Here is a 13,591-nt window from a genome sequence, read left to right on the forward strand (position 1 = left end):
TGCCCCCACGTGACTGGCTGTTCCGTCACTTCCGTTGCCAAGGTGAAAGGTGGTTTCCGGTTCAGGGGTTGGACTGTTCTCCTGCGTTGTAAATACCATCCCGCTGGCCAGGGACTGGGCCGCTCTACACCGGAGATGCTGGGCGGACGTTCCCTCGGAGGCCTGGCCAGGGCTGGAAGAGTCCTGCGCCGGAGGTTCGGCACCTCACAGAGCCGGTGCGACCGAGCCGAGAATGGTGACAGAGACAGGCAGAGGGATTGGGAGGGGCTGTGGGGTGGGGAGGAGGGATGGGGCTGTGGGGTGGGGAGGAGGGATGGGACTGTGGGGGGGAGGAGGGACAGAGGGGATTGGGGTGAGGAGGTGGGGACAGAGGGGGAGGGTTATGGGGGGAGGAACGGAGAGGGTTATGGGGGGGGGGAGGGACAAAGAGGGATATGGGGGGGGGGGGGAAGGAACAGAGGGGGATATGGGGGGGGGGGAAGAACGGGATATGGAAGGGAGAGGTGGAGGGATATGGGGGAGGGACAGAGAGAGGGATATGGGGGGGGGAGGGACAGAGGGATATGCGGGGAGGAACAGAGAGAGAGGGATATGGGGGGGGGGGAGGGACAGAGCGAGGGATATGGGGGTGGGGAGGGACAAAGGGCTATGGGGTGGGAAGGAATGGAGGGGGATATGGGGTGGGGGGTTGGACAGAGAGAGATATGGGGGGAGGAACAGGGAGATATGGGGACAGAGAGAGATATGGGGGGGAGGGACAGAGAGAGAGAGAGATGGGGGGGACACACCGAGAGAGAGATATGGGGGGATATGGGAGGGGGAAGGAGGGAGAGAGCGAGGGATATGGGGGGGAGGGACACAGAGAGAGATATGGGGGATATGGAAGGGGGAGGGATATGGGGGTGGGGCAGAGAGAAAGGGATATGGGGGGGAGAGAGGGACAGAGAGAGATATGGGGGGGGGGGAGGGACCGAGAGAGAGATATAGGGGGAGTGACAGAAAGAGAGGTATGGGGGGGGGGGTAAGAGAGAGCGAGATTTGAGGGGAGGGACTGAGAGAAGTATATGGGGGGCAGGGGAGAGAGAGGGATATGGGGGGGGAGAGAGAGAGAGAGATATGGGGGATATTGGAGAGAGAGGGATATGGGGGGGGGAGGGACAGAGAGGGGTATGGGGAGGGAGGAACAGAGAGAGATATGGGGGGGGAGGGACAGAGAGAGAGAGATATGGGGGGATATGGAAGGGAGAGGGGGAGGGATATGGGGGGGGAGGGACAGAGCGAGGGATATGCGGGGGAGGGACAGACAGGGAGAGGGGGAGGGATATAGGGGGGAGGGACAGAGCGAGGGATATGGGGGGGGAGGGACAGAGAGAGAGGGATATGGGGGGGGTGGGGACAGAGAGAGGGATATGGCGGGGGGAGGGACACATATGAGGGGGGTAGGGACAGAGAGAGTGAAATGGGGGGGGAGGGACACAGGGATATGGGGGGGAGGGACAGAGAGATATAGGAGGAGTGACAGAGAGAGAGAGGTATTGGGGGGGGGGGGAGGGACAGAGAGAGAGATTTGAGGGGGAGGGACAGAGAGAAGGATGTGGGGGGCAGGGGAGAGAGGGGGATATGGGGCCAGGGGAGAGAGAGGGATATGGGGGGGAGGGACAGAGAGGTATTGGGGGGGGGGAGACAGAGAGGGATATGGGGGGGGGGACAGAGCGAGCGATATGGGTGGGGGGGGAGGGACAGAGCGAGGGATATGCGGGGGAGGGACAGAGCGAGGGATATGGGGGGGAGGGACAGAGAGAGAGGGATATGGGGGGGAGGGACAGCGAGGTATTGGGGGGGGAGACAGAGAGAGGGATATGGGGGGGGGACAGAGCGAGGGATATGGGTGGGGGGGGGGAGGGACAGAGAGAGAGGGATATGGGGGGGGGAGGGACATAGAGGGATATGGGGGAGTGACAGAGAGGGATATGGGGGGGGGGAGGGGCAGAGAGAGAGATGGGGGCGGAGGGACCGAGACAGAGATATAGGAGGAGTGACAGAGAGAGAGAGGTATTGGGGGGGGGGGGGGGACGGGGGACAGAGAGAGAGATTTGAGGGGGAGGGACAGAGAGAGAGATTTGAGGGGGAGGGACAGAGAGAAGGATGTGGGGGGCAGGGGAGAGAGGGGGATATGGGGCCAGGGGAGAGAGAGGGATATGGGGCCAGGGGAGAGAGGGGGATATGGGGGGGCAGGGGAGAGAGAGGGATATGAGGGATGGGAGGGACCGAGAGAGAGATATAGGGGGAGTGACAGAGAGAGAGGTATGGGGGGTGGGGGGGGAGGGGGACAGACAGACAGAGAGAGAGATTTGAGGGGGAGGGTCTGAGAGAGAAGGATATGGGGGGCAGGGGAGAGAGAGGGATATGGGGGCAGGGGCGAGAGGGATATGGGGGGGCAGGGGAGAGTGAGGGGTATGGGGGACGGGAGGGACCGAGAGAGAGATATAGGGGGAGTGACAGAGAGAGAGGTATGGGGGGGGGGGCAGAGAGAGTGGAGGGTGGTGGGTGGGGGCGGAGAGGAGCAGGGATGAAGAGAAGGTGACTTTCAAGACCAGGGTGGGAGTGCAGCCCTCAGGAATGCTTCCTTCTCTCTAGATATAAGACAGATGTCAGAAGTAGGTTCTTTACTCCGAGAGTAGTAAGGGCGTGGAATGCCCTGCCTGCAACAGTAGTGGACTCGCCAACACTAAGGGCATTCAAATGGTCATTGGATAGACATATGGACGATAAGGGAATAGTGTAGATGGGCTTTAGAGTGGTTTCACAGGTCGGCGCAACATCGAGGGCCGAAGGGCCTGTTCTGCGCTGTAATGTTCTACGTTCCATCAATGTGGTTGTCCCAGGGTGGGAGTGTGGACTGTGTATTCTCTCGCTCACCAGCTTAACCATGATGCCCCAACCTCCTGTGCCGCCATCCTCTTTCTGCTGTGTCCTTTGCTCGCTTTCCTCTTACTTTCCTCACCTCTCCGCTTGCCTTTCTGGCCCCCCCCCCCCCGTTCTATTTCCGATCGCTGACATGACAAAGCCCAATCATGGTGGGCGTGGCACTTGCCCTTATGTCCACTCCAGCTTTGCTGTCAAAAGTCACATGCGGGAGTGGTGGCCTCCTCCACCTCCACTGCCTGGTGGGCACCACAGGAGTTATTTTTGGTTGAGACTTAGCAGATCACTGGACAGCAGTAATATCCCTAACTAGAACAGCCTTTTTTTTTTTTTGCTTTATTCCCAAGTTTGTTTCCTTTCTTATATTTGGTTAACCTCAAAAGAGTGTCCAATCTACCTAAACTCCACATCTTTGGGCTGTGGGAGGAAATGGGGACACCTGGAGGAAACGTACGCAGACGCGGGGAGAAAATGCAAACTCCGCACAGACCACCCAAGGCCGGAATTAAACCCGAGTCCCTGGCGCCGTGAGGCAACAGTGCCAACTACTGTGCCACCCAAGGAACCTTTGATACGTTTATAGATGGTTCACACTGCCCCACTGTGATGGTGGATGCGTTTAATTTCTGGTCACTGAATTTTTGGTTGAGACTTTGCGGATCTCTGGACTGCAGTATGACTCTTAAGCAGGTGGCGATTGTAAAGGTGCCTTCATTTGAGAAGAGAATGTTTTGAGTGGTACGATCTAAGCTTTGCTGTTGAGACTATTTGCTGAAGCATATGTAATTTTCAAATTTGTCCTGTTTTTCCAGATACCAACTCTCTAAAAGATCTTGGAAATAAAGTGCGCCCTCTATACTTGGATTTTCAGGCTACGACGCCAATGGTAGGGATGTTTGATGTCAATTGATCCATCAAGACTCGTGCAGAAATGTTTTTAAGTAGCTTTTGTATAATGGTATTGGTGACCATAGGGATATTGAGATTTCACACCCCTCTTTGGCTTTGCTACTCAGCTATGTACACCCCCTACACCCCCCCCCCCCCCCCCCCCCACCCCCAATGCAGTCTTACAATGTCAGAAGATTTCTGAGCTCCTTCAATTTTGGCCTCTTGACCATCCACAATTTTAATCGGTTCCACAATTTTAATCGGTCCCGCATTGGCATAGAACAGCACAGTACAGGCCCTTCGGCCCACGATGTTGTGCCGACCATTTATCCTAATCTAAGATCAACCTAACCTACACCCCTTCAATTAACTACTGTCCGTGTGCCTGTCCAAGAGTTGCTTAAATGTCTCTAATGACAGGGTAGCACGGTGGTGCAGTGGGTTAACACTGTGGCCTCATGGCGCCGAGGTCCCAGGTTCAATCCCAGCTCTGGTCACTGTCCGTGTGGAGTTTGCACTTTCTCCCCCTGTTTGCATGGGTTTCACCCCCACAACCCAAAAGATGTGCAGGGTAGGTGGATTGGCCATGAATTGGGTACTCTAAATTTAAAACACGCAAAAAAAATGTCTCTAATGACTCTTGACTCCACCATCTGTGCTGGCAGTGCATTCCACACACCCACCACTCTGTGTAAAGAACCTACCTCTGACATCCCCCCTATACTTTCCTCCAATCACCTTAATATATGCCCCCTCGTGACAGCCATATCCTCCCTGGGGAAAGCCTCTGGCTATCCATGCCTCTCATCACCTTGTACACCTCTATCAAGTCACCTCTCTTCCTCCTTCGCTCCAATGAGCGAAGCCCTCGCTCCCTCAACCTTTCTTCATAAGACATGCCCTCCAGTCCAGACAGCATCCTGGTAAATTTCCTCTGCACCCTTTCCAGAGGGTGCCCAGCTGTTTGGGTCCTCCTAATTCCCTCCTATACCCTGGTGCCTCTTTACCTCTCGTTTCTTTCAAGACACTTTCAAACCTCCCTGCTTAAGCAAGGTTTTGCTATTATAATCTTCTTATGTGAGTGGATAATAGATTTTTGGTAATGCTCCTATGAAGTCCATTGAGATGTTTATTTGGCCAAGTATGCCATATAAATACAATTTCCTATTTCAAATGGCTAGAAATGTAAGATGCATCAAAGAACAAAGAAAAGTGCAGCACAGGGATAGGCCCTTCGGCCCCCCAAGCCTGCGCCGACCATGCCACCCATCTAACCTAAAACCTTCTACACCGCTGGGGCCCGTATCCCTCCATTCCCAACCTATTCATGTTTTTGTCAAGATGCTCCCTAAAAGTCACTGTCGCCCCTGCTTCCACCACCACCACCCTGGCAGCGAGTTCCAGGCACCCACTACCCTCTGTGTAAAAATAAAAACTTCCCTCGCACATCTCTTCTGAACTTTGCCTCTCGCATTATGTCCCCTAGTAATTGACTCTTCCTCCCTGGGAAAAAGCTTCTGACTATCCACTCTGTCCATGCCCTTCATAATTTTGTTGACCTCGATCAGGTGGCCCCTCAACCTCCGTCGTTCCAATGAGAACAAACCAAGTTTATCCAACCTCTCCTCGTAGCTAATACAGGAATCTGTAATTTTGACCTGTTCACACATATCGTGAAGTAAACCATGCAGACAAACAATTCGACTTCCTGCACTAAATTGAAGTTCCAAAAAAGGTGCTGATTGGATGTGTTCGCTTTTTAGATTTCCGGGTGAAGGAGGCTTGACCAATATTATCAAAATTATGATAGATTGCAAGTGAAAGATAGATTAAATACATATGGTCTTCAGTCAGAAAGAAATACTTATGTTTGTCACATTCTTGGAACATCCCCAAATGAAGTGCTTTATACACGCAGTTACTTGTTCTGTTGGTAATGGAGCAATCGATTTGTCCACAGCAAGCTTCAGCAAATGGTGAAGCCCCCAACAAGTTCTACCCCAAACCAATGAAGTGCATTGTATGTTGTGTATTGCCTCCTTGTTTAAATAGCCTGAATTAACCCCTAGGATCCTAGAGTATTGGATGCAATGCTTCCCTACCTTGTCAACTGCTATGGCAATCCTCATTCAAGAACGCATGCTTACGGCTGGGAGAGTGAAGCAGCAGTGGAGAAAGCAAGAAAGGTAGGTTTTTGTTTTCACAGCTTTAACCAACACTGTTTAAACAATTGGCTGGTCCTAACCGCTTTAGTGGTGTTGCAACCATAATAACTGCTTATCTAAAAAGTCAAAGTACAATCAGTATTCGGGTGTAACTTTTGGCAGAAGACCTTTTTAAAAAAATAAAAAAAGTAAATTTAGAGTACCAATTCATTTTTCCAATTAAGGGGCAATTTATCGTGGCCAATCCACCTAGCCTGCACATCTTTGGATTGTGGGGGTGAAACCCACACAAACACGGGGAGGATGTGCAAACTCCACACGGACAGTGACCCAGAGCCGGGATCGAACCTGGGACCTCAACGCCGTGAGGCAGCAGTGCTAACCACTGCACCACCGTGCTGCCGCACGTTTTTGTCAGATGACGTGCAAGAATTCACAGAAAAATACAATTCAGAAGAGTCCCTTCTCACCGACGCATGATAAACACCTGGTCATGGACGACATGGTGGCGCAGTGGTTAGCACTGCTGCCTCACATCGCTGAGGACCCGGGTTTGATCCTGGGTCACTGTCCGTATGGAGTTTGCACATTCTACCCGTGTTTGCATGGGTCTCCGCTCCACTACCCAAGATGTGCAGAGTAGGTGAATTGGCCACTCCAAATGGCCCTTTAATTGGAAAGCAAATTGGGTACTTTAAATTTATTTTAAAAAAAAAACACTACCTACCTAATCCCACGTGCCAGCACTTGGCCCATAGCTTTGAATGTTAAGACATGCCAAGTGCTCATCCCAATACTTTTTTAAATTTAGAGTACCCAATTATTTTTTTTTCCAATTAAGGGGCAATTTAGCTTGGCCAATCCACCTACCCTGCACATCTTTTGGGTTGTGGGGGTGAAATCCACGCAGACATGGGGAGAATGTGCAAACTCCACACGGACAGTGACCCAGGGCCGGGATTCAAACCCAGGTCCTCAGCGCCGCAGTCAGTGCTATCCACTGCGCCACCGTGCTGTCCTTCCCCAGTACTTTTTAAATGATGTGTTGGCAACCCGCCTCTACCATCCTCCCAGGCAGTGCATTCCAGACCATCGCCACCAGCTGGGTAGAAAGGTTTTCCCTCGCATCGACCCCATTAAATTTCCTGCCCCTCGCCTTGGACTTGTGTCCCATCATAACTGACCCTTCAACAGCTGCTCCCGATCCATGCCCCCATGTACACCTCGATCAGTTGACCCTCGGTCTCTGCTCAAGCAAAACGTTCCAAGCCTAGCCAAACTCTCTTCATAACTTAAATATTCCATCCCAGGCAACATCCTGGTGAATCGCCCCTGCACCCACTCCAGTGTGATCACATCCTTCCTATAATGTGGCAACCAGAATTGCACACTCCAGCTGTGGCCTCACCAAAGTTCTATACAACTCCAACATGACCTTCCTGCTTTTGTAATCTCCTCTACCTCTCCCTGGACAAAAAGATTTGTGTTTTTATTTCTTTACGCAGGTTCTGCAAGATACTTGAGGGCTGCCAGCAGCAGTTGCCTCTTATTTATTTATCGCCTTTATCTTAGAACATGGTTTCCTAAATTCTTGCAATCGCGGAGTCCTCCGTGACCTCCCAAGAGTGTCGGAAGACCCAAAACAATTGCAGAATTTCAACGCCCCTTTTTGCTGTAAAATAGGTGTGAACGTAGAAATCATAGAATTTACAGTGCAGAAGGAGGCCATTTGGCCCATCGAGTCTGCACCGGCTCTTTGAAAGAGCACCCTACCTAAGCCCACACCTCTACCCTATCCCCGTAACCCAACCCAACCTTTTTGGACACTTGAGGGCAATTTAGCATAACCAATCCACATTGCCTGCACATCTTTGGACTGTGGGAGGAAACCGGAGCACCCGGAGGAAACCCACACAGACACGGGGAGAAAGTGCAAACTCTGCACAGGCAGTGACCCAAGCCGGGAATCGAACCTGGGACCCTGGAGCTGTGAAGCAACTGTGCTAACCACTGTGCTACTGTGCTGCACCAAATCAAATGCAAATGTCTTTTGTGGCTATATCTATGTCTTTGGTGATCACTTGCTGACAAGTATGATTGTTCACCTAAGAACGTATAACTGGTCATGGGGTCTTGCATGGCCGATGAGCCTGATCCTAGAGCTGCATATTCGACTGCACACTTGGCAGGTGTTTCTGGGAAGTGGGATTGGTCTTTGGACTCTAGATCGCTGGTGTTCAACATGTGATTGAGTCTGCAGATTGTACATTGAATTCATCAGCATTCACTGATCCTTGGAATGACTGCCTAAAATACATTAGATTGAGATTGCACAAAGGAATTAGAGATATGGAGACAGGGTAGGAAAGTGGAGTTCATTTTCAAGATCAGCCATGATCTTTAATGGTGGCACAGGCTCAAAAGGGCAGCGCTGCATACTCGTCCTGTTCTTCTCATTAATAGATCTTTGAGGGTGCCTGTCAGGTTGCGGGCAGGAAAAGCTAATTCTCCAGCCAGTTCTAGATGTTTCAAGCTGCGAAGCTCACTGCCTCCGGCTCATGTATTAACTGAGGTCAGGTGACCTCTTTCCTGGCCCTTTCAATTGTCGGTCAAAAGTTGCAACAATTGGGAGACTTGCTGTCTCTGACATTTTACAGCCCTCAACACAAACCGTTTTTTAAAATTTAGAGTATCCAATTCTTCTTTTCCAATTAAGGGGCAATTTAGCGTGGCCAATCCACCTGCCCTGCACATCTTTGGGTTGTGGGGGCGAAACCCACGCAAACACTGGGAGAATGTGCCAACTCCACACGGACAGTGACCCAGAGCCGGGACCGAACTGGGACTTTGGCGCCGTGAGGCAGCAGGGCTAACCACTGCGGCACCATGCTGCCCAAATTTTTTTAAATCAATGGTTAATACTGCCCTGATCTAGATAGAGAAAAGATTCCCTCAAGTGAGTGAATCAATAACCAGAGACCGTAGATTTAAAATCATTTGCAAACGAGGGGAGAGGAGAATTGCAAACGTTCTAGAGGAGAGCTGAGAATTTTTTTTCTCCAGAGTTGTCAGGAAATGGAACAGTCTACCTGAAAAACTGGTAGAACCGGATTCCATCTATAATTTTAAACGGGATTTGGACAGGTACTTGAGCAACAACACCATAATGGGGTTATGGACAAAAAGGGTGGGACTGAGTAGAACCAGCGTAGGCTTGATGGGTAAGACAGCATTCCGTGGTGCAAGGTTTTGATTTGTTTGCTGTTCGCTCTCCTGTTAAACGATCCTGAAATTAGCCCAGTGAAATCATTTGAGATTAAACGTATGCCTTTAAACGTAAGCTGACTAAAATGTACATTTTAAGGATCTTCCAGTTTGAGCTAATTGAATATGAAATAACTTGTTTGATACAATGTGCTTTAATCTGTGTTTGTAGTTATTTTTTGATCAAATCAATTGTTGCTGCAGCAAACAGCTGACCTCATAGGTGCAGACTACAGAGAAATCATCTTCACCAGTGGTGCTACAGAGTCAAACAACATCGCCATCAAGGTAAGCTTTCTGTCTGGTGTTTGTGTTAAATTTGTCCATTCTTGCAATGATTTAAAAAAAAAAAAAAATAATAATAATAAAAATAATAATTCAGAGTACCCAATTCTCTTTTTCCAATGCACATCTTTTGGATTGTGGGGGTGAGACCAACGCTGATGGGAGAATGTGCAAACTCCACATAGACAGTGTCCCGGGGCTGGGGTTGAACCTGGGACCTAGGTGCAGTGAGGCAGCAGTGCTAACCACTGTGCCGCCTCCATTCTTGCATTGATGCACCATCTCTGAACTGTGATGGTTAATCAACATATTGTCGCTGGGTGAGCTTCTCTGATGCACAATCGCTAATGTATTCATCTGAGTTCGTAGTTTTAAAGTTACTTAATAGAAATATTTGACTCTTATCACTAAGACCTCAATAGAGGCTATCTTATTCCAGTGAGGTCAGATATGCAGTATTAGATTGTGTAATTTACCCATGTTATTTCACATTTGACAACAAGGTTCTGAGACAGTAAATCGCTACTGTTTTAGTTTAAACATTAGCACTATTTTAGTTAAAATGTTGAACTTTGTATGCAACAGTTCAGACTCCTGCCTCTCCAATACATTATTAAGATCTCCTGTGGGGCAATGGAAAGCGCAAATCTTCCAACAATATTTGTATTTTTGTGCAATTCTGATTTTTTTTTTTTAAACACCCAAGTTATTTTTATTAATTTGTGTAGCATCCTGGGTTTGGAACAAAATATTACTGGTGCTGCTTGTTCATAATTCAGTAAAGACTGGCCTGAATTTTTAGATTTCTGAGTGAGAGAACGGGAGAACTTGCATTTTATATAATGCCATTCACAACCTCGGGATGTCTCGGATGACAAATGGGCCTGTGTTCACCAAATATTTTGTCAAAGGGCTTCTGTTACTGGCGAACTTTGGCCACTGGACCTCATTCTTTCCACAGATCACAGGATAAGACTGGGTAAAGAAGATCTTTCAACCCAAATGCTTTCATCCTTGAAGATTACTAATCCCACTGTTATCTGGTTACATGTTTGACGTCATTTTAAACTCGGGGTTTATAGGAATTTTGATGGTGCAATACCTCCTCTGTACTGCTTTGTGATGTCGAACTAAAAATTGCAGGGCTAAAGCTCCCATCCTTCTGATCCCGTATTAGCCTCCCCGAACAGGCCCCGGAATGTGGCGACTAGGGGCTTTCCACAGTAACTTCATTTGAAGCCTACTTGTGACAATAAGCAATTTTCATTTTCATTTCAGGAAGTGCTGCCGAGTTGACATTTGTTAGGAGAAGGCCATTTAGCTGCTCGAGCCTGTTGTACCATTCCATTAGATTAAGGCTGATTTGTATCTGAAGTCGTCTACCTGCATTGGTTCCATAATCTTTGTTTTTTTAAATTTTAGAGTATCCAATTCTTCCCCCCCCCCCCCCCCCGATAATGGACAATTAAGCGTGGCCATTTCACCTACCCTGCACATCATTTGGGTTGTGGGGGTGTGACGCACACAGACACGCGGAGAAAGTGCGAACTCCACACGGACAGTGACCCGGGGCCGGGATCTGGGCCCTGAGTGCCATGGGGCAGCAGTGCTAACCACTGTGCTGCCGTGCTGCCCTCTTGGTTCCATTATCTTTGATACTAGTGCCTAACAATCGATCAGTCTCAATTTTGAGATTTGAAATTGATCCCCAGCCTCAAAAGCTTTTTGGGGAATTTCCGCTACCCTTTTTTGTGTTTCGTAACATCACTCCTGACCAGCCTAGCTTTAATTTAAATTTTTTTAAAAATAAAAATTTAGAGTAGCCAATTATTATTTTTTTTATTTTCCATTTAAGGGGCAATTTAGTGTGGCCAATCCACCTAACCTGCACATCTTTGGGTTGTGGGGGTGAAACCCACGCAGACATGTGGAGAATGTGCAAACTCCACACGGACAGTGACCCAGGGCTGGGATTCGAACCCGGGTCCTCAGCGCCGCAGTCCCCGTGAGCCTAGCTTTAATTTTAAGGTTCTGCCCCCATGAATGTGGACTCTTCCCTCTAGTCAAGTAGGCCCTCTAGTCGAGTAGGGTATATAGAAATCATTTTAAACATCTCCATTAGATGAAATGTAACCTATACTCCAGGAAATGAAAGCTACCGTTGTAATTTAGCCCAGGTATTTGCTGTAAAATAAAATGAGCAAAGTGCCATTAGTGTGTATGGCACAGAAAAGGCCTTTCGGCCCATCGCATATGCACTGGTCAAAAACAAGCGCATCCGTATTCTAATCCCTTTTTCCAGCACTTGGACCTTAGCCTTGTCTGCCTTGGCAACTCGAGTGCACATCTAAATACTCTGTGCCACAACCCTTTCAGGCAGCGAGTTCAAAACTCCCACCACCCTCTGAGTGAAAAAGATTGTCTCTCATCCCTTCTAAATCTCACGCTCCTTACCTTTAAATCTATGCCCCTGGTCATTGATCCCTCCATCAAGGGGAAATGTTTCTTCCTGTCTACTCTATCTATGCCCCTCATCATTTTATACATCTCAATCATGTTCCATCTCTCTGCTCCAAGGAAAGCAACCCTAGTCTATCAATTCCAGTTCTGATATACTAAATGGGTTGACAAACAAAGCTTTATGGGTTGAGCTTGGAAATAAAAACGGAGCAATTACATTGTTGGGAGTATACTACAGCCCCCAAATAGTGAAAGGGAGATGTAGTCTAGGAACGGTTGCCACCGCCTGTAGAACCCCTGCGCAGACCCTCAAGGCAAACTTAATCCTCTCCAGCTTTATGAACCCAGCCATGTCGTTTATCCAGGCCTCCAGGCTAGGGGACTTCGCCTCCTTCCACATTAGCAAGATCCTTCACCGGCTACTAGGGACGCAAAGGCCAGTATTCCGGCCTCTTTCGCCTCCTGCACTCCCGGCTCATCCACTACTCCGAATATTGCCTTAAATTGTATCAGGCTGAGCCTGGCACATGAGGAGGAGGAATTAACCCTACCCAGGGCATCAGCCCACAAACCTTCCTCGATCTCCTCCCCCAGCTCCTCCTCCCATTTACCCTTCAGCTCTTCTGCTAGCGCTTGCCCCTCTTCTTTCATCTCTTGGTGTATTGCCAAAACCTTGCCCTCCCCGACCCATACGCCCGAGATCACCCTGTCTTGAATTTCTTGTGCCGGGAGCAACGGGAATTCCCTGACCTGTCGCCTCACAAAAGCTCTCACCTGCATATATCTAAATGCATTTCCCGGGGGTAACTCAAACTTCTCCGCCTGTGCCCCTAGGCTCGCAAATATCCCGTCAATGAACAGGTCCCCCATTCTTCTAATCCCCGCCCGATACCAGCCCTGGAACACCCCGTCCATCTTCCCCGGGACAAACCGGTGGTTACCCCTGATCGGGGACCACACCGAGGCTCCCACTGCACCCCTGTGCCGTCTCCACTGGCCCCAGATCCTTAACATTGCCGCCACCACCGGGCTCGTGGTATACTTTGATGGCGAGAACGGCAGCGGTGCCGTCACCAACGCCCCCAAGCTCGTTCCCTTACAGGACGCCATTTCCATCCTCTTCCATGCCGCCCCCTCTCCCTCCATAACCCACTTGTGGATCATCGCCACATTTGCTGCCCAGTAGTAGCTCCCTAGGTTTGGCAGCGCCAACCCTCCTCGGTCCCTACTGCGTTCCAGGAACCCTCTCCTTACCCTCGGGGTCTTATTCGCCCACACAAACCCCATAATACTCCTACCTACTCTCTTGGAAAAGCCCTTTGTGATCACGATGGGAAGGGACTGAAACACAAACAAAAACCTCGGAAGGACCACCATTCTGACCGACTGCACTCTACCCACCAACGAGAGCGGCAACATGTCCCATCTTTTGAAGTCCACCTCCATTTGGTCCACCAACCTCGTCAGATTCAATTTGTGTAGGGCCCCCCAACTCCTGGCTATCTGGATCCCCAGATACCGAAAACTCCCCACCGCCCTCCTCAGCGGTAGGTCCCCTATCCCTCTTTCTTGGTCCCCTGCCTGTAATACAAAAAGCTCAC

The 13,591-nt window shown here is 49.7% G+C and overlaps 1 protein-coding gene across 2 annotated transcripts in view; it reads left to right on the plus strand.

Annotated features, from left to right (window-relative positions):
- Positions 1–13,591, plus strand: part of nfs1 (NFS1 cysteine desulfurase) — a 47,774-nt gene that overhangs the window by 211 nt on the left and 33,972 nt on the right. The window contains exons 1-4 of one of the 2 annotated variants that reach the window (XM_072515266.1): positions 21–235; positions 3,738–3,811; positions 5,886–6,002; positions 9,450–9,533. In XM_072515266.1, the coding sequence (XP_072371367.1) occupies positions 136–235; positions 3,738–3,811; positions 5,886–6,002; positions 9,450–9,533 (375 nt within the window). In that variant the 5' untranslated portion in view covers positions 21–135. Of the gene's footprint in view, positions 1–20; positions 236–3,737; positions 3,812–5,885; positions 6,003–9,449; positions 9,534–13,591 lie in introns of those variants that run through there. The other variant, XM_072515267.1, reaches the window with a different exon arrangement.

The sequence above is a fragment of the Scyliorhinus torazame genome, chromosome 8 (genome assembly GCF_047496885.1).
Source record: "Scyliorhinus torazame isolate Kashiwa2021f chromosome 8, sScyTor2.1, whole genome shotgun sequence".
NCBI classification, from domain to species: Eukaryota; Metazoa; Chordata; class Chondrichthyes; order Carcharhiniformes; family Scyliorhinidae; genus Scyliorhinus; species Scyliorhinus torazame.